Source organism: Notolepis coatsorum (assembly GCF_963971535.1).
Source record: "Notolepis coatsorum genome assembly, chromosome: 3".
NCBI classification, from domain to species: Eukaryota; Metazoa; Chordata; class Actinopteri; order Aulopiformes; family Paralepididae; genus Notolepis; species Notolepis coatsorum.
In genome coordinates, this window is record NC_140167.1 from 42246997 (window position 1) to 42266057 (window position 19061).

General features: G+C 42.6%; 1 protein-coding gene across 3 annotated transcripts in view; it reads left to right on the forward strand.

Moving 5' to 3' along the window:
* The window catches only part of kidins220a (kinase D-interacting substrate 220a), a 128180-nt gene that overhangs the window by 56819 nt on the left and 52300 nt on the right, over nt 1-19061 (forward strand). For all 3 annotated transcript variants that reach the window (XM_084310617.1, XM_084310619.1, XM_084310618.1), the window contains exons 22-23: nt 8386-8530; nt 16455-16617. In XM_084310617.1, the coding sequence (XP_084166743.1) occupies nt 8386-8530; nt 16455-16617 (308 nt within the window). The remainder of the gene's footprint in view (nt 1-8385; nt 8531-16454; nt 16618-19061) is intronic.

A 19061-nucleotide genomic window follows, 5' to 3' on the forward strand; every position in this document is an offset into this window, starting at 1 on the left:
CACTGTTTGAGTCCTATTGATATATAATGCTGTTCCCCTGCATGTAAACATAGTCAACTAGAATGGCCTTCAGAGAGATAAGCACACAGCAACCTGTAAACCAGCCCAGCAGTCTTGAATAGTTACTTACTCCAGGGGTTCGCAAACTTTTCAGGCCGCGACCCCCAAATAACGGTGTCAGAGAGCCGCGACCCCCACTATTATAGGAGGTAAAAATAAATAAAAAATAAAAAGATTGTATATATATATATATTTTCTTTTTATATAAATGAAAATGTAGGTTGAAACATGCAAACGTTCAAACGCACACACACTAATAAGCATTGGAGGCTTTTAACCAGGGCCGGACTGGGGAAATCATTCAGGCCAGGAAATATAGTGCAAAATATAGCCCCAGTCAGGCCACTTTCCCCACCAGGAAATGTTTTGTTACAAATACTTAATTTCCTACATTCTGGTGCAGGATTTTTTTTTATTTGTACCCTTTAAATGCCAGTGTTTGTGATGGCATCACAAATTATTGTTAAAAAACAGGCTAGCATATGTATGATTAGCAACAACACACTGATTTTGATGGATTTTCAGTTTTTTTGTAATCTCAGATTGAAAAAAATACAATCTTTTATTCAACTTCAGCCCTGATCATAACACCACATATTCATTTTATAATTCTAACCCTTTAAATGCCAGTGTGTGTGGTGGCATATATTTGCAATATATCAAATGCAAAGTAGATTTTTATGGGGGGGATTATTACAGGCTAGCATGTGTCAATGATTAGCAACAACAGTTTTTTGTAAGGGTCCCGCCTCCACCAATCACATGCGGCTCCCTTTGTGTGTGTGTGAGAGCAAGAGAGAGAGAGAGAGAGATAGTTCTCCAACTTGTGTGAGTTGCAGTGATCTCCTGGTTGTTCCCTACCTAGGTTATCTAACTATTGCACTGCTGCAACTAGAAACACTGGCCTGGCCTGCTTCTAAGTTCAGTGGCCTGACTGCATAAAAAAAAGAAAATAAAAAAAAATTGGCTTGGATGGATTTTATTTTTTATTTTTTTATCATCTGGCGATGAGTTGCTTCCAGTCAACATGTATGAAACGGATTGTTTTTTCATCGGTACATTTCCGTTTTATACTGTTTTGAATACGAGTATAGTTTTGGAGATTTCTAGTAATTCCAGAGAAAGACACTATAATAGCCCTTTAGTGGAATACACAAAACACGTTGTAATTTTTCCGCTGATTTATGAATCGTTTTCAAATAAACGCTAGATTATCGATAGTATATGTGTCCTCATGTACGAAGGGGTCTGAAAAATCGCTTCTCTGTACTTTGGTCAGCGCGAACCTCACACACACACACACACACGCTCCGATGGCGGTGATAGGAACATCTGATTACCCCAAGATTCGTAACAAATAAAGGCCTTACCTCACATCTGATGTCATGCAAAAAGATTTATCCAATTCCTGATCGCCATTCCAAATATCGATCGCGTCTATTGATCCAACGTTATAGTCCAAAAGACAATGATCCACGATGCTCCCAGTGGGGGGACTCAATGCAATAGTATCCAGCTGCATGCCCGAGAAATAAATCCTGGACCGGACTGTTTTTTTTATGCACAGTCCCAGCCAATCCAATCCAATGATGTGCAATACCATCCGGGAGACGATAGGCGGCGGTATTTGCCCTTTTGCGAGCTCCGACCCATTCCCAACGATAAGGTTGGATGGATGAAAATGAATGGATATCGCTAATAAAAGAAATAACGATTAAAACCCGACTATACTCATGATTGGCACGGAAGCGATGGGGAGTTAACCCGACTACTCGTGGTTGGCCTGGAATGAGTTAAGCCCTAGCCCTATTTTCTGAAAATCTGCCTAAAAATACATACCTAAGTAAATGGAAGATTGCTCCACTTCTACAAGGTCCATTAGCATGTTCTTGGTATCTAGGGACATCTATGGATCTCAGGGAATGTATTCCAAGTGTCAGAAATATTGTGTCTGTTACTAGGCTTGAGTAAATTGTAATGACCAGATATGTCTATATGTCTATACCGAACACTGACCTCATTTTCTTCTTCTAAATTCATGCTATATTATGTTATTATGTTATTTGATACTATCTTGTCTAGCACAGTCTCTGGAGCGTAACAGTAAGAAGCATTTTGTATGAAAGTATTCTGTACTTCTGTATGACAACTATTAAAGAACTTGAACTTGAACTTGATAAAAAAAACTGCCACTGAGCTCGTCCAGCACCTTCTTGAGATCACGTGTACAAAACATCTAAGCAAATGAATAAAGGGAAGATGATTAAACGGAAGGTTTTGTAGATACAGTACTGAATTCTGCCATCCAGACACATGCAATTTGAAATATTATTATAGAATATATCTATATCTAGAATATTTAGAATATCAGGCCTATAAATTACCTTATTATAGCCAAGTCGCACATCTATGGATTGGGCCAACTCTCCTCTTTCCAATGGCAATTCTGGTTCAATCTGGATTTAGTATCATCAGGCGTGATCCACAAACCGTGAATGAAATCTACTGTAAGTACAGTTATTTTTTTAGGGATAGGTACCGAATTAGGTACTTTTCTAGGGATGGGTACCAAATTAGGTACTTTTAAAGGTACCTACCGAATCACGTCGGTACTACGGAGTACTGATTCACGTGAGATCCGTCGGTGCCACATTTCGGTACTGTAAAAAAAGAATATATATATATATTATTATTTATTTTTTACTTTATTGGCCCAATCCATAGATGTGCGACTTGGCTATAATAAGGTAATTTATAGGCCTGATATAGGCTGTACCGAATCTTTTTTTTATTTTTATTTTTATTTATTTTTTTTTACATTTTTATATTTTTATTTGCCAAGGTATGGCGAGTGCCATACCTTGCCATACCAAAATGACGCCCCTGATGGAAGCCCTGCTATATAGCAAGTAGCCTGAGACTCTTTATAAATTATTGTCTCATTAGACCTCAGGTCAGCCTTGCTCTCTTTTCACCTAGCGTCCCTTTGTCTGAAATCTTGTTGGTCGCCATCTTGGCCCTTTGTCCTATATAAACCAATGGCTTAAACTTTGACAACCTTTGACAACAATCTGCGCTGTTTGTCTTTGAACGACCAGAAAATGATCCTATAGTGCAGGTCCTTCACTGACCGTCAACCTATCCACCAAGTTGGAGCAAAATTGGGTACGAAATGCACAGGTTATTGTAGTTACAAACGCAAGCGTACGCGCACACACACACACACACACATACACATACACGTACAAGCACATACACATACACATACACATACAGTACATACATGCAGGCATGTTACATATATTATGTTACTGTATATGATATGTACAGAGTACATGATCACACACAAACACACATACGGTTCTCTGGCTACCAACTGCACAATGTTGCTTCTGTAGTAGCTAAATCACAGAGTTGGGCCGCATTGGGCTGAACAAGAGAAAACCACAAGTGATTACACCCATTTACAACACACCGCTTTGCCTACGGGTGTAATGTGAGTTGGATCAAATAAGGACAGAATACGATGTCAAAAAGACATCAAGTCCCCGTCTGCCCGCTCGGTCCGTCCATCGGTCCACCAGACGGCAGGTCTAAGGATGCCAGGACCTGAGGTCAAATGGTGACCCCTTCCCCCACCCCATCGTCCTGTCCCATGATGCGCAACGTGCAGTGGCCATGTCATGATTCTGTCCCGGGGTCAGATGACATGTAAGACAGTAGGAGTAAAGTGAGGTCACTAGGGCTGACCCCTATTAGTCGATTAGTCGACTAATCGGTCGAAAGGAGCCGTAGTCGACTGCCAACCTCTTAGTCGAATAAAAAAAAAAAAAAAAAAAATCATTCTTTCCAAAAGAAAAGAGGCCTAGAAGCGTGGCTAACGCTAATGGCACGCATACCAGAGGCTAACTGCCTATGAAAACAGGCACAGAGGCACTGAAAGAGGATTTCACCCATCTAATGAACACACTAGACTAGACAAATATCAAGATGTATCCATCAGTCGACCAATTGCATGCTTTTGCAGAGGACAAGAAGCCTTCAGTCGACTCCTTCAGACATTAAGCACCCCCCACAGCCCAAATGGAATGATACAAAAAAAAAAATATATATATATATATATGGGCCTATATTATACTTTTTTTCCTTTTTTTTTGTCGACTAATAGTCGACTAATGGCAAATTTTGGCCAATCATAGTCAACTATCCAAATCCTTAGTCGGGGACAGCCCTAGAGGTCACGCTAGCCTGGGAAACATACATGATTGATTGATTGATTGATTGAAAAGTTTATTAACAGATTGCAGAATGGGTACAGTACAGTACAGCTCAATACATACAATTGTTAAGGGGATGCAGACCAGAGAAAGACTTTCGTCTTGTTTACATCAGGGTCCCCCATTTTCAATTCATCATAACATATATGACATACATGACATACAGATAGACAGTACTGCTACATCTATACATTTATGACATATCAGATTTGCAAATACAGTACTGTTTGTGATACAAAAGTATCCAGAAAAGGAGTGTATATACTTTTGGCATAGAAACTGTACATTGGAGGAGGTTGGTTGGGTGGGGTGGGGTTGGGTGGGTTGGGTGAGGGCTGTACATTGGAGGTGGGGGGGGGGGGGGGGGTTGGGAAGGGGACACACACATTTTACACTGTACATTGGAATATTGACAAAGCCTTACTTGGTCATTTACTGTACAACTAGGTTAGGACATTTGTAGGGGCCAGTTTCGAATTGCAGTCTCACGTAGGTGTTTTTTGAGAGTGTTTTTGAAGGTGGGTAGTGATTCACATTCCTTTACAGCTTTAGGTAGGGCGTTCCACATTGATGTGGCATAATTGCGAAACGTGTTTAGTCCCTTGTTTGAGCCGAATCTGGGTTTTACATGATTTGTGGAGCTCCCTCTGGTGTTGTGATCGTGGTATTCACTGACCTTTGGGAAGTATTTTGACATGTACATGGGTACCTTGGTCGCGTAGTGTATCTTGTAGACCAGGCCCATTGCAAGTTGCTGTACTCTGTCGTCTACTCTAAGCCATCCTAGGTTGTCAAAGTGGGCAGGGGTGAGGTGGGTTCTAGGAGTCAGGTCAAGTAGTAGTCTGACTAGCTTGTTTTGAGATGTTTGTAATTTGTTTTTTAGTGCCTTTGAGGTGCTTTGGTACCATGAGGTGCAAGCATAGTCGTAGTACCCTTGAATGAGTGCTCCTGCTAGAGTCTTCAGGGTATTCTTGTTTACCAGAGAGGAGATCCGGTACAAGAATCGCGTTCGTTGGTTGACTTTTTTTATTACATTGGATGCCATTTTGTCACAGGAAAGATTAGCCTCTAGGATGGAACCCAGGTAGGTAATTTCATCTTTCCTTGTGATAATATTGTCACCCACTGTAACCGAGAAGCTAAGAGGACATATGCTGACAAACTGGAGACACAAATGGCACAAAACGACACAAGAGGATTATGGCAGGGACTGAAGACAATAACTGACTATAAAGTCAGCGCCCCCTCAATGGGGAGCGACGACGCCTCCCTCGCGGACAAGCTCAACACCTTCTACGCTCGGTTTGGTGTAGACAGTGGCGCTGCTGGCTCTCCGGCTAGTGACGTCACTGGCGCGCCGGCTGTTGTGGAGGGGGGGGGCAACCGCGAGGGGGGGGGGGACGCTCTCTCGTTGTCGGAACACAGTGTGAGAAGAGCATTTATGCAGGTGAACACCAGGAAGGCTGCTGGCCCAGATGGCATAACAGGACGTATACTCAAGACCTGTGCCAACCAGCTGGCCCCTGTGTTCACCGCCATATTTAATCAATCACTGGCGGAGTCAGTGGTCCCTGCCTGCTTCAAGAGGTCTACCATCATCCCTGTGCCGAAGAAACCCTCCCCAGCATGTCCAAATGACTACAGACCGGTGGCACTCACCTCTGTGGTCATGAAATGTTTCGAGAGGCTGGTCAAGGACCACATTTGTGCCTCCCTCCCCAGTGATATGGACCCTATGCAATTTGCATACAGGACAAACAGGTCCACCGACGACGCGGTCTCCCAGGTACTGCACAGCACCCTCTCGCACCTTGACCGTCAGAAGGGGGGCTATGTGAGACTGTTGTTCATTGACTACAGCTCAGCGTTCAACACCATAGTCCCCACCAGACTGGTGGACAAGCTGATCGAGCTAGGTCTGAGCTCCGCCCTGAGCGCCTGGGTACTGGACTTTCTGAGCGAAAGACCCCAGGCGGTCAGGGTGGGGGGTCAGACCTCCAACACCATCACCCTGAGCATCGGGTCCCCCCAGGGCTGTGTTCTGAGCCCCCTGCTGTACTCACTCTACACACACGACTGTGTGGCCAAGTTCAGCTCCAACTCCATAGTGAAGTTCGCAGATGACACGGTGGTGGTGGGGCTGATCTCGGACAACGACGAGAAGGCCTACCGGGAGGAGGTTGAGGTACTGGAACGCTGGTGCCAGGACAACAGCCTGCTCCTGAACATTGGCAAAACCAAGGAACTGATCGTGGATTATAGGAGAGGACAGCAGGAGACACACACACCACTGATGATAAACGGGGCTACCGTGGACAGGGTGAGCAGCTTCAAGTACCTGGGGGTCCACATCTCAGAGGACCTGACATGGTCAACACACATAGAAACAGTAGTAAAGAAGGCGAAACAGCATCTCTACCACCTGAGACAGTTAAGGAAGTTCAGAGTATCGGGGAAGATACTCCAGTCCTTCTACTCAGGAGCTGTAGAGAGCATCCTGACCGGAAACATCACTGCCTGGTATGGAAACAGCACGGCACAGGACAAGAAGGCCCTACAGAAAGTGGTGCGCTCAGCCGAGCGTACCACGGGTATTGCACTACCCCCCCTGCAGGTTCTATACAACAAGAGGTGCAAATCCAGAGCCTGCAGGATAATGAAAGACCCTCACCACCCCAATAACAGCCTGTTTCAGCTGCTGAGGTCAGGCAGACGCCTGCAAATCCCAGCTACTAGGACAGAGCGGCTTAGGCTCAGCTTCTTCCCCCAGGCCATCAGAGCCATGAACAATGTACATTGAGTGCTCAGAACATTGAACTGTCCACACACAAGCACACATGAACACACACACGACACGCACACTGTGCACGCTCACACACGAGCAGCCACTTAACACTTTAACATGAGCGGGCACACACTCATGTCGCACACACGCACACTTATGGCCAAAGGAAAGGACACTTTAAATTAGAATAACAGGAACAGTGTATTGCACTACCAAAGCTAACTAGCATGTCACACATGCGCTGTAAATAACTATGTACAGATACCGAGATGTCACTCCATGTTACCTGCTACCTGTTACTGCACAATGTTGTTTTCTTCTTTTGATTCTATTATATGTACCACTGTATTGCACATCGTTGCGGGCAAGACCACCCGCATTTCATTGTATACCTGTATGCCGTGACAATTAAAACTCTTGACTTGACTTGACTTAAGCCGTCGGTCTTGCTGAGTTTGTTATTTGAACCGAAGAGAATGGACTCTGTTTTGCCCATGTGTAATGATAGTTTGTTGTCGGCGAGCCATATGCAGATTTTGCCTAGTTCCGAGCTGAGGGCTTTTTCAACCTGTAACTTGTTCTTGTCAGAGACCAGCAGGGCTGAGTCGTCCGCAAACAGGAACAAGTTGCAGTCACAAGCTGACGACATGTCATTTGCATAAATTAGGAATAGTAGCGGTCCTAGTATGCTTCCTTGTGGAACACCACAGCTCACTGTGAGGGGGGCTCTGAAGACAAGCATGCGTAAACACTCTATTAGAGATATCACATGCAGTACGTTCTCTTTACCCATATTGGAGCTCTAAAATTGTTCATGGTACGAGTGTGTGTGTCGAAGTCAAAGTCAACTTTATTGTCATTTTCCATATTGTCATGTGCCAATTGAATAGCCCAACGGGGACCTCTCAGGTGCATTCCACGTGGGGACATGGGGAGTAGGTACACAACATGCACATAACATGCACATATGTATATATATTTTTATATATAATATAATATTTTAAATGATAAATTCATAGTCAATCATTCTTTTGGGGGGAAAGCAATCCTTTTATTTCTAAAAGCTATGTAGATGTATTATTATTTTGTGTACATGAAAATATTATATATAGCACCTTTAATTAGAGTCAGATAAAACATTAAAATGAGAAAAAAGTTTGCCTGTGTTACTGTTTTTGCTCAGAAACTTTGCTGTATAATCGGACTAGGCCTAATCATTATAATGACATCATTGTGTGTGTGTGTGTGTGTGTGTGTGTGTAGGACACGTATCGCCGCCGCCAGATGCAGAGGACGATTACCAGGCAGATGTCGTTTGACCTGACCAAGTTGCTGGTGACTGAGGACTGGTTCAGTGACATCAGCCCTCAGACCATGAGGAGGCTGCTCAACATCGTCTCTGTCACCGGTAATAATACACCATCATGCAGCCAACACGTCTTACTATTCCTTATCACTACTACCACCATCCTGCAGCCAACGCGTCTTACTATTCCTTATCACTACTACCACCATCATGCAGCCAACACGTCTTACTATTCCTTATCACTACTACCACCATCCTGCAGCCAACGCGTCTTACTATTCCTTATCACTACTACCACCATCATGCAGCCAACACGTCTTACTATTCCTTATCACTACTACCACCATCCTGCAGCCAACGCGTCTTACTATTCCTTATCACTACTACCACCATCATGCAGCCAACATGTCTTACTATTCCTTATCACTACTACCACCATCCTGCAGCCAACATGTCTTACTATTCCTTATCACTACTACCACCATCATGCAGCCAACACATCTTACTATTCCGTATCACTACTACCACCACCATCCTGCAGCCAACACGTCTTACTATTCCTTATCACTACTACCACCATCCTGCAGCCAACGCGTCTTACTATTCCTTATCACTACTACCACCATCATGCAGCCAACACGTCTTACTATTCCTTATCACTACTACCACCATCATGCAGCCAACACGTCTTACTATTCCTTATCACTACTACCACCATCATGCAGCCAACACGTCTTACTATTCCTTATCACTACTACCACCATCATGCAGCCAACACGTCTTACTATATTCCTTATCACTACTACCACCATCATGCAGCCAACACGTTTTACTATTCCTTATCACTACTACCACCATCATGCAGCCAACACGTCTTACTATTCCTTATCACTACTACCACCATCATGCAGCCAACACGTCTTACTATTCCTTATCACTACTACCACCATCATGCAGCCAACATGTCTTACTATTCCTTATCACTACTACCACCATCATGCAGCCAACACGTCTTACTATTCCTTATCACTACTACCACCATCATGCAGCCAACACGTCTTACTATTCCTTATCACTACTACCACCACTGACATCCTGCAGCCAACACGTCTTACTATTCCTTATCACTGCTGGAAAATTAAATACATTTTTATTTTATTTTATTGAATGAATGTATTTGTTTTTGTAAGCTGTACTACCGTACATGTTTTTCGAGTAAAATTTGAAACTCAGAAAAGTATTAAAGAAATTCAGGTGTGCCTTGAGATTTTGCCCAAATATGAAACAAATGTTTTTTTCTTCATTAAAATAGAATCAGCTTATAATAATAATACTTTCCGCACTCAAAATGTATACATTTAGCTCCTGACACCAGCAGCTGCTCATATTTTGCTATCATGTCTTATGTGATCATTCTATACTTCATGTGACAAACCAAAGCAAAATGATTAACCCAAAGTTTCACTACCACACTACAGAATGTTAACCTTTCACTACCACACTACAGACGGTTAACCGTCTGTTTGATTGATTGATTGATTGAAAACCTTATTTTTACAGATTGCAGAATGGGTACAATACAGTACAGCTCAATACACACAATTGTTAAGGGGATGCAGACCAGAGAAAGACTTTCGTCTTGTTTACATCAGGGTCCCCCATTTTCAATTCATCAGGACATATATGACGTACATGACATACATATAGACAGTACTGCTACATCTATACATTTATGACATACCAGATTTGCAAATACAGTACTGTTTGTGATACAAAAAGAGTCCAGAAAAGGGAGTATATACATTTGACATAAAAACTGTACATTGGAGGAGGTTGGGTGGGGTTGTGTGGGGGGGGGGGGGGGGGGGGGGGGGGGGGGGGTTGGGTAGGGAGGGGTTGGGGGCGGGAAACACTACAACTGTACAAGCAAAACTGTACATTGGGATATTGACAATCATACTAGGTAATTTACATTGGAGGGGGTTGGGGGGGGGGGGGGGGGACACTGTACAAACAGGCAAAACTGTACATTGGAATATTGACAACCATACTAGGTAAATTACTGTACATTGGAGGGGGTTGGGTTAGGACATTTACAGGGGCCAGTTTCGAATTGCAGTCTCCTGTAGGTGTTCCTTGAGAGTGGTTTTGAAAGTGGGTAGTGATTCACATTCCTTTACAGCTTTGGGTAGGGCGTTCCACATTGATGTGGCATAATTGCTAAACGTGTTTAGTCCCTTGTTTGAGCCGAATCTGGGTTTAACATGATTTGTGGAGCTCCCTCTGGTGTTGTGATCGTGGTATTCACTGACCTTTGGGAAGTATTTTGACATGTACATGGGTACCTTGGTTGTGTAGTGTATCTTGTAGACCAGGCCCATTGCAAATGGCTGTACTCTGTTGTCTACTCTAAGCCATCCTAGGTTGTTAAAGTGGGCAGGGGTGAGGTGGGTTCTAGGAGTAAGGTCAAGCAGTAGTCTGACCAGTTTGTTTTGAGATGTTTGTAATTTTGTTTTTAGCGCCTTTGAGGTGCTTTGGTACCATGAGGTGCAAGCATAGTCGTGCGGTAGTGAAAGGGCTAACCTTCTGTAGTGTGGTAGTGAACCCTTTGTCGTGTGGCAGTGAAAAGGGTTAACCTTCTGTATGGTCACAGTGAAAGGGTTAACCCTTTGGTAGTGTGGTAGTGAAAGGGTTAAGTATTATTGAATCTATTGATATCACAGCTGTAAGACTTAAGCCTTGTATCTACAGCAAGGCTGCCTTTCAGAAAGAAAGCCTCTAGGAACCCAAATCCACAACAGCCAACAATAAAGGCAATAAAGGAAACTTGAACTTGAACTTGAACAGCCTTCTAACTAATTTGTAAACTAAATAGAATCCAAAACCACTTTCAAGAAAAAATTTAAATACCATCTCTACTAACGAGCATGCACTGAACCCTTATGGCATAGCGGTGAAAACCAATTGACTGTTAATTGTATTTATGTTGATGGCAGTGAGTGCTGCTCAGGAAGCACTATTTATTTGATTTTAATTATTTTATTTTAATACTTTATACTAATAAGTATCTTGTACAATATCATCCTTAACTGAGGATGAGATTGTTAATGATGTTGATAATGATGTAATTGATGATGTAATTGATGTTGATAATGATGTAATGTATTGAATATTGTTGTAAGTGCCAATAGCTTTTGTCAAGTGCAAAAGCTAATGGGGATCCTAAATAAACATAAACATAAACTATGCAATGTAGGGTCTGTACATAATAGTCAGCATCTAAAATTTGAATTGTGTTTCAATCCAAATTCTAAATATATATATATATATTTTTTTTTGTATTTTTTTTTTTTATTATTTTTTAAACAAACATATAAACAAACATGACAACACACGATAAGATATACAAGCATTAATTGTCAGGGCACATCCAATGAGATCACATTTTAGTTAGTTGTCTTATATAAGATATACCCCTAATACCTGTTATCTAAAAAAACCTACACACATATGCTCAGCTCGAACCCCCCCCTCCCGGACCCCACCTTGAGAAGTACCTCCACTATCCCTCGCACCTAACCAGACACTACCATTATAAGCTAGCTTTTATTCTCTCCACCACTTCTAACCACATTGACATTTTGGATTCATTGAGACCCAGAATTCTTGCTGTAGATATTTCATGGTAAATTACATCGAGATATGTAAGAAACCAAACTTTACGGCAAATTTTTTCCGGTTGAAACCAGCGTGATGCGATCAGCTTTTTGGCTACTGTGATACCCGATAAAACCAATCTCTTTAGCTGTGGATTCACTGCAAACTCAAAAACATCATTCAATAATAATACCGAGGGGTGTACAGGTATATTCCAAGATACGAGTTTTGATATTTGTTGGGTCACATCTTTCCAGAATGCCTTAACTGGTGAGCAGTCCCAATACATGTGCATAAATGTCCCTTCGTCCCCATTTGCACATTGGGTGCATTTGGAATCTTGTTTAAGCCCCATTCGGCACAGTCTTATAGGAGTCAAGTATGTCCTGTGAATATAGTTAAGATTGATTTGTTGATGATCCGGGTTCCTTGATGTAAGTCGGACATTTGCCCAGGCTCCTTGCCAATCAAAGTCATTTTCCAGGTCTGGTATATCCCTCCTCCAGACAGAGTCAAGTTGGAGGGTTTCATACGAGGACGTTAGTAATTGATGATAAAATTCTGAAACAAAACCTCTCTATGTCTCTCTTGCGTAGAAGAATTTGTGGTATCTGTGGTGTTCAATTGGTCTGTCTAATGGAACACCGTGAGACTTCAAACATAGCTCTAACTGTTTGTGAAAAAGCCATGTGGACTTGGTGAGATTAAAATTTTTGCGTATTTCTTTATCACTACAAAAACCCTGTTTGTTAAAAACATCCCCTAATGAGTGTATGCCTTCCTCTTCCCATATAGGGAATCTTATAGGTCGTTTTCCAATTAAGAGTGCATTGTTATTGAATAAGGGAGTATGATTGTGCCATTTTTGTGGGTTAGGATTTTTTTTTTGTGATTCACGCCATATCCGGATCGCATGAGTAATTATGGGGCCAAATTTTCGTTCACATTGCTTGATTGGTAGTTTAGTGTATGCTATGTCCTTCAGTCTATGTGGGGCTACTATGTTTTCTTCTATTTTTCTCCAGGATGCTAATGCTTGGGAGTCAAACCATGTTGTCAATGGACTTAATGTGTACGCCTTAAAATATAGGAAAAAATCTGGAAATGCCATGCCACCATCTGCTTTATTTCTCTGTGCGGTGGATCTTTTTATACGTGGTGGTTTGTTATTCCAAATAAATTTGTATGTGGAGGAGTGTAATCTTTTCCAGTAACCCTCTGGAGGGGGTAACGGTAGCATTGAACTGAAGAAGTTGATTTTAGGTAGTACATCCATCTTAACTATTACATCTTACTAAATATTGTTATTTACGTTTTTGTAAACGTTCCTGTTGTTGGGTTTGAATTGGCCACGGTTATGCTCGGACATTTATTATGAATGTCAATGGGGGACACATAAATGTCTCGATGTAACAGTACTGTATGTCATGTATGTCATAAATGTTATGATGAATTGACAATGGGGGACCCTGATGTAAACAAGACGAAAGTCTTTCTCTGGTCTGCATCCCCTTAACAATTGTGTACTGTGTATTGAGCCGTACTATATTGTATTATAATAGTTATAATAATTTTTTTATATTGAAATGTTGCTGATGCTTAATATATGACACTGGTTTGATATGTTATATACATTTTTTTTTAAATTGGACAGTTTTCAGAGACTTTTCGAGCAACTGCCTACTTTTCAGATTAACATGAATGAATGAATGAAAACTTTATTTAACAGATTGCAGAATGGGTACAATACAGTACGGCTCAATACATACAATTGTTAAGGGGATGCAGACCTGAGAAAGACGTTTGTCTTGTTTCCATCAGGGTCCCCCATTTTCAATTCATATAGACATATATGACATACATGACATACAGATAGTCAGTACTGCTACATCTATACATTTATGACATACCAGATTTGCAAATACAGTACTGTTTGTGATACAGAAGGAGTCAAGAAAAGGGAGTATATACATTTGACGTAGAAACTGTACATTGGAGGTTGGGTGGGGGGGGTTGGGTACATTGGGATATTGACAACCATACTGGGTAATTTACATTGGAGGTGGTTGGGGGGGGGGGGGGGCGGGGGGCATACTGTATAAACAAGTAACACTGTACATTGAGGGGGGGGGGGGAGGAGACACTGTACAAACAAACACAATTGTACATTGAACTATTGACAAAACCATACTAGGTAAATGACTGTACATTGGAGGGGGTTGGAATGATTGGGTTAGGATATTTACAGGGGCCAGTGTTGAATTGCAGTCTCCCGTAGGTGTCTCTTGAGAGAGGTTTTGAAAGTGGGTAGTGATCCACATTCCTTTACAGCTTTGGGTAGGGCGTTCCACATTGATGTGGCATAATTGCGAAACGTGTTTAGTCCCTTATTTGAGCCGAATCTGGGTTTGACATGATTTGTGGAGCTCCCTCTGGTGTTGTGATCGTGGTATTCACTGACCTTTGGGAAGTATTTTGACATGTACATGGGTACCTTGGTCGTGTAGTGTATCTTGTAGACCAGGCCCATTGCAAGTTGTTGTACTCTGTCGTCTACTCTAAGCCATCCTAGGTTGTCGAAGTGGGCAGGGGTGAGGTGGGTTCTAGGAGTAAGGTCAAGCAGTAGTCTGACCAGTTTGTTTTGAGATGTTTGTAATTTTGTTTTTAGCGCCTTTGAGGTGCTTTGGTACCATGAGGTGCAAGCATAGTCGTAGTACCCCTGAATGAGTGCTCCTGCCAGAGTCTTCAGGGTGTTCTTGTTTACCAGAGAGGAGATCCGGTACAAGAATCGAGTTCGTTGGTTGACTTTTTTTATTACATTGGATGCCATTTTGTCACAGGAGAGATTAGCCTCTAGGATGGACCCCAGGTAGGTAATTTCATCTTTCCTTGTGACAATATTGTCACCCACTGTAACTGAGAAGCCGTCGGTCTTGCTGAGTTTGTTATTTGAACCGAAGAGAATGGACTCTGTTTTGCCCATGTGTAATGATAGTTTGTTATCAGCGAGCCATATGCAGATTCTGCCTAGTTCCGAGCTGAGGGTTTTTTCAACCTGTAACTTGTTCTTGTCAGAGACCAGCAGGGCTGAGTCGTCCGCAAACAGGAACAAGTTGCAGTCACAAGCTGACGACATGTCATTTGCATAAATTAGGAACAGTAGCGGTCCTAGTATGCTTCCTTGTGGAACACCACAGCTCACTGTGAGGGGGGGGGATAGGGTACCGTTTACCTCCACCATCTGTTCCCTCCCCTCAAGGTAGGATTGCATCCAGCTCACTGCTAGACTATCAAAACCAATTGCTTTTAGCTTGTCAATCAGAATGGAGTGATTGACCGTGTCAAAGGCCTTTTGTAGGTCCAGCATGACCATGCCGCAGTATTTGCCTGCGTCCACCTCTTGTTTGATGTGGTCATTCAAATAGAGAAGGCATGTGTCAGTGGAGTGGGATGTTCTGAAGCCAGATTGGAATTCGTAGATTAGATTTTTGTTTTTTTTTAAGCTGTGCTACAACATGACGTTTTTAGGAGATATTTGGACCTCAGCGAAGTTAGCATGAAAAAAAAAAAATTCAATGGTATGTTTTCATAGCTGAATAAACTGTCCTTGGAGGGTAAGTGTTCCCTGGAACACTATGTGAAGCTGGAATGCTACTTAAAAAGTCATCGTATCACCGTGTTGTTTACATGTGCAGGGCTTACAATTGAGGTTACAATGCTGACATTGAATTTAATTCAATATGTACATGTTTACAATACATGTGTTCTAGACAAAGTGGTATCTTTTGAGCTTACATTTTGGTTCACAATCTTTGCCTCAACTATCTTTAGTTATAATTTAAGATGATATAAAGATAGAAGCTATTCTTAGAATATCAAATGATTGTTCTATGACTAATCTTTCATCCCCAAAATTACACACAGCGGCTTTAAATGATAGTGTGTGAATGGGTTCAGTGGTCCATATGGGCAAGAGAGTTACTCGGTACATAACAGATATTTATTTACTCTTTTGCATAATGTGCATGTGCTTTCATTCAACAAAGAAATATATTAGCAGAAGAATATGTTTTAGTATCTGCACCATTATTGGTGTTGGAAATCTTCCAACAACATTCAATATTGATAAATACTATTCTGGTACTTCATCAAAACATAAGTGACTTGAATGAAAATAATCTAAAATAATCAACAGCTCTGGATATGTAACCTCAGGATATGCAAATACATGATTTCACAACCAATTTAATCATGTTTTTAGTTTATTTAATTAAAATCTTCAAAAAACGTCTAACAAACTTGATGCTGTGGGACATGCAAATTAGCCCGTGACGAAACAGCCAATCTTCTTTTGTGTTGTGGTCTGCAGGTCGCCTGCTGCGGGCCAATCAGATCATCTTCAACTGGGACCGCCTGGCGTCCTGGATCAACCTGACGGAGGAGTGGCCCTACAGGACGTCCTGGATCATCCTGTTCCTCGAGGAGACTGATGGCATATCTGACCAGGTCACGCTCAAGGCCATCTACGAGAGGTGCACACGCACACACACACACACACACACACACACACACACACACACACACACACACACACACACACACACACACACACACACACACACACACACACACACACACACACACACACACACCTCTCTCTATAGATCTCTGTCTCTGAACCACACACACGCACACGCACACACACACACACACACACACACACCTCTCTCTATAGATCTCTGTCTCTGAACCACTGACTTGTCAGAAACCTTTCTATAGTGCTTTTATAGTTCTACACAAAGCGCAGTGAAGCACCAGCATGCATGTGTGTGTGTGTGTGTATTTTTGTATTTATATTTATTTATTAACACAAAGAGTTAAATAAAAGTAAAAAAAAAAAAAAAAAAAGTGTAAATCACACTGACCAATAGGTGGCAGTAGAGGACCTTGTTTTCAACACAGGCCACATATTCATCAGTGAACACTCAGCCACCCGCAGCCTCATGTGTGCCACAGTGAATGTTAACCGGCTTATGACTTGATCATAACGCGAAACGCAGACGCCGGTTGTATACTATAATGTTCTTGATTGTATGAGGGGGGATTCTCAACGGCAGTTTCCCTACGAACTGGACATGGGGGGCGGGGCTAAAGTAAAAGGGGGAAAAGTAACCGTGTGTGTATGAGTGCGCGTTCTCACGCATGTGCTCGTGTTGAGCTTCCAACAGAGAGATGGAGGAGGAGGAGGACGAGGACATGGCAGGCTGCGTCGTTGGGTTGTAGTCGAGCTGTTGTGCATCAGTGGCTGGCCTTTAAAGGTTGCACTCTGTCACAATACACTAGCGCCCCAGACTCCCGGGGCAGAGAAGTGTCACCGGCGTTTAGTGTCAGCCGGTCAACCGGCTATACCCCCCCTCTCTCTAATACTAGCACACATCACGCTACTGCACCAGGATGCTCTGGTGAATCACGACTGCCGTTAAGTACTACGGACTAAGTATGGATTCACCACGGATACTGATGTCGTTGTTTGGTTCTCAATGCTTGTTTTTGGAAGGCGAATGGGAAATGGGAACTCTATTCTAATATCGTCTTGTTTTTTCTTTTCCTTCTTCCAGACAGTAGAAATAAATGGAGTGAGATAGTACAGTATTAAGTATTTGAACCCGGAGTCGGAGGTAGATATTTCAGCTCAGCTACGCAGGAAGTAGTCGTGCTGTGTCCAACTGAATGATTCAGACGTCTCTATTTCGAAGTACTGGATGATACTTCAGCTGCGGTTTCAGACACCAACATTTAACCACTCGTACTAGCCAAGTATAGCAAGCATGTTGTTTTTACCTAACGGTATTTTCTTTCTTCTTTCTTTCTTTCTTTCTTTCTTTCTTTCTTTCTTTCTTTCTTTCTTTCTTTCTTTCTTTCTTTCTTTCTTTCTTTCTTTCTTTCTTTCTTTCTTTCTTCCTTCCTTCCTCTTCATGGTTGTCACTCTGAACGTCTGCTGTGTTGAGCGGTGGCCACTGGAGAGATGGTGCTGATGATGATGACAGGAAGCTTGAAAATAGGGGAAATACGGACGTTCTAGACTAGAGGCTTTATCTCTAGGACTCATCTACCACTGATAAGACTCAGGCCTCTCTCGCCCTCTCTCTCTCTCTCACTCTGTTTCTCTCTGTCTCTCTTTCTCCCGCTCTCACTCTCTCGCTCATGATATCTACGTGTATGTGCTTCTGTGAATGTGTGTCTCTTTGTCTGTAGTATGTCTGGCTCTCTTTTTTTTTATATCTCTGTCTCTCTCTCTCTATCTCTCTCTCTCTCTCTCTCTCTCTCTGTTCTTCCTCTGCAGTGCTCCCGAGGCTCTTGGGGCCTTCTCTCTTTTATGTCGGAGTCACTTGGCTTGTTTGTTAGCAGCGGACGGTCATTCGACTTGCCCCCTTGAACTACTGACTGTCTGCCTGTCTCCCTGAAGACAACTCAGTGATGAACCAGATAGCTGTCTGTCTGTCTACCTGTCTCCCAGAAGACAGCTCAGTGGAGAACCAGATAGCTGTCTGTCTGCCTGTCTCCCTGAAGACAGCTCAGTGGAGAACCAGATAGCTGTCTGTCTGCCTGTCTCCCTGAAGACAGCTCAGTGGAGAACCATATAGCTTGTCTGTCTGCCTGTCTCCCTGAAGACAACTCAGTGGAGAACCAGATAGCTGTCTGTCTGCCTGCCTCCCTGAAGACAGCTCAGTGGAGAACCAGATAGCTGTACCAGCGTTTCCGTTAGCCGGTAATTACCGTATTTGACCGGCAAATCTGTTGAAGTCCGACATATTTAATCTCTCCGGTCATAGTGTCCGGTGAAAATAGTTCCCTCTGGGCACAGTTTGATTATTTGAATTGTATTTGGATGGGCTGGAGTTGGGTGGCCTATGCGATGAACGAAACAATCATTGCGTTTGTTGTCGTTGCTTCGCTCAGCGAGAGCTTGCTGCTG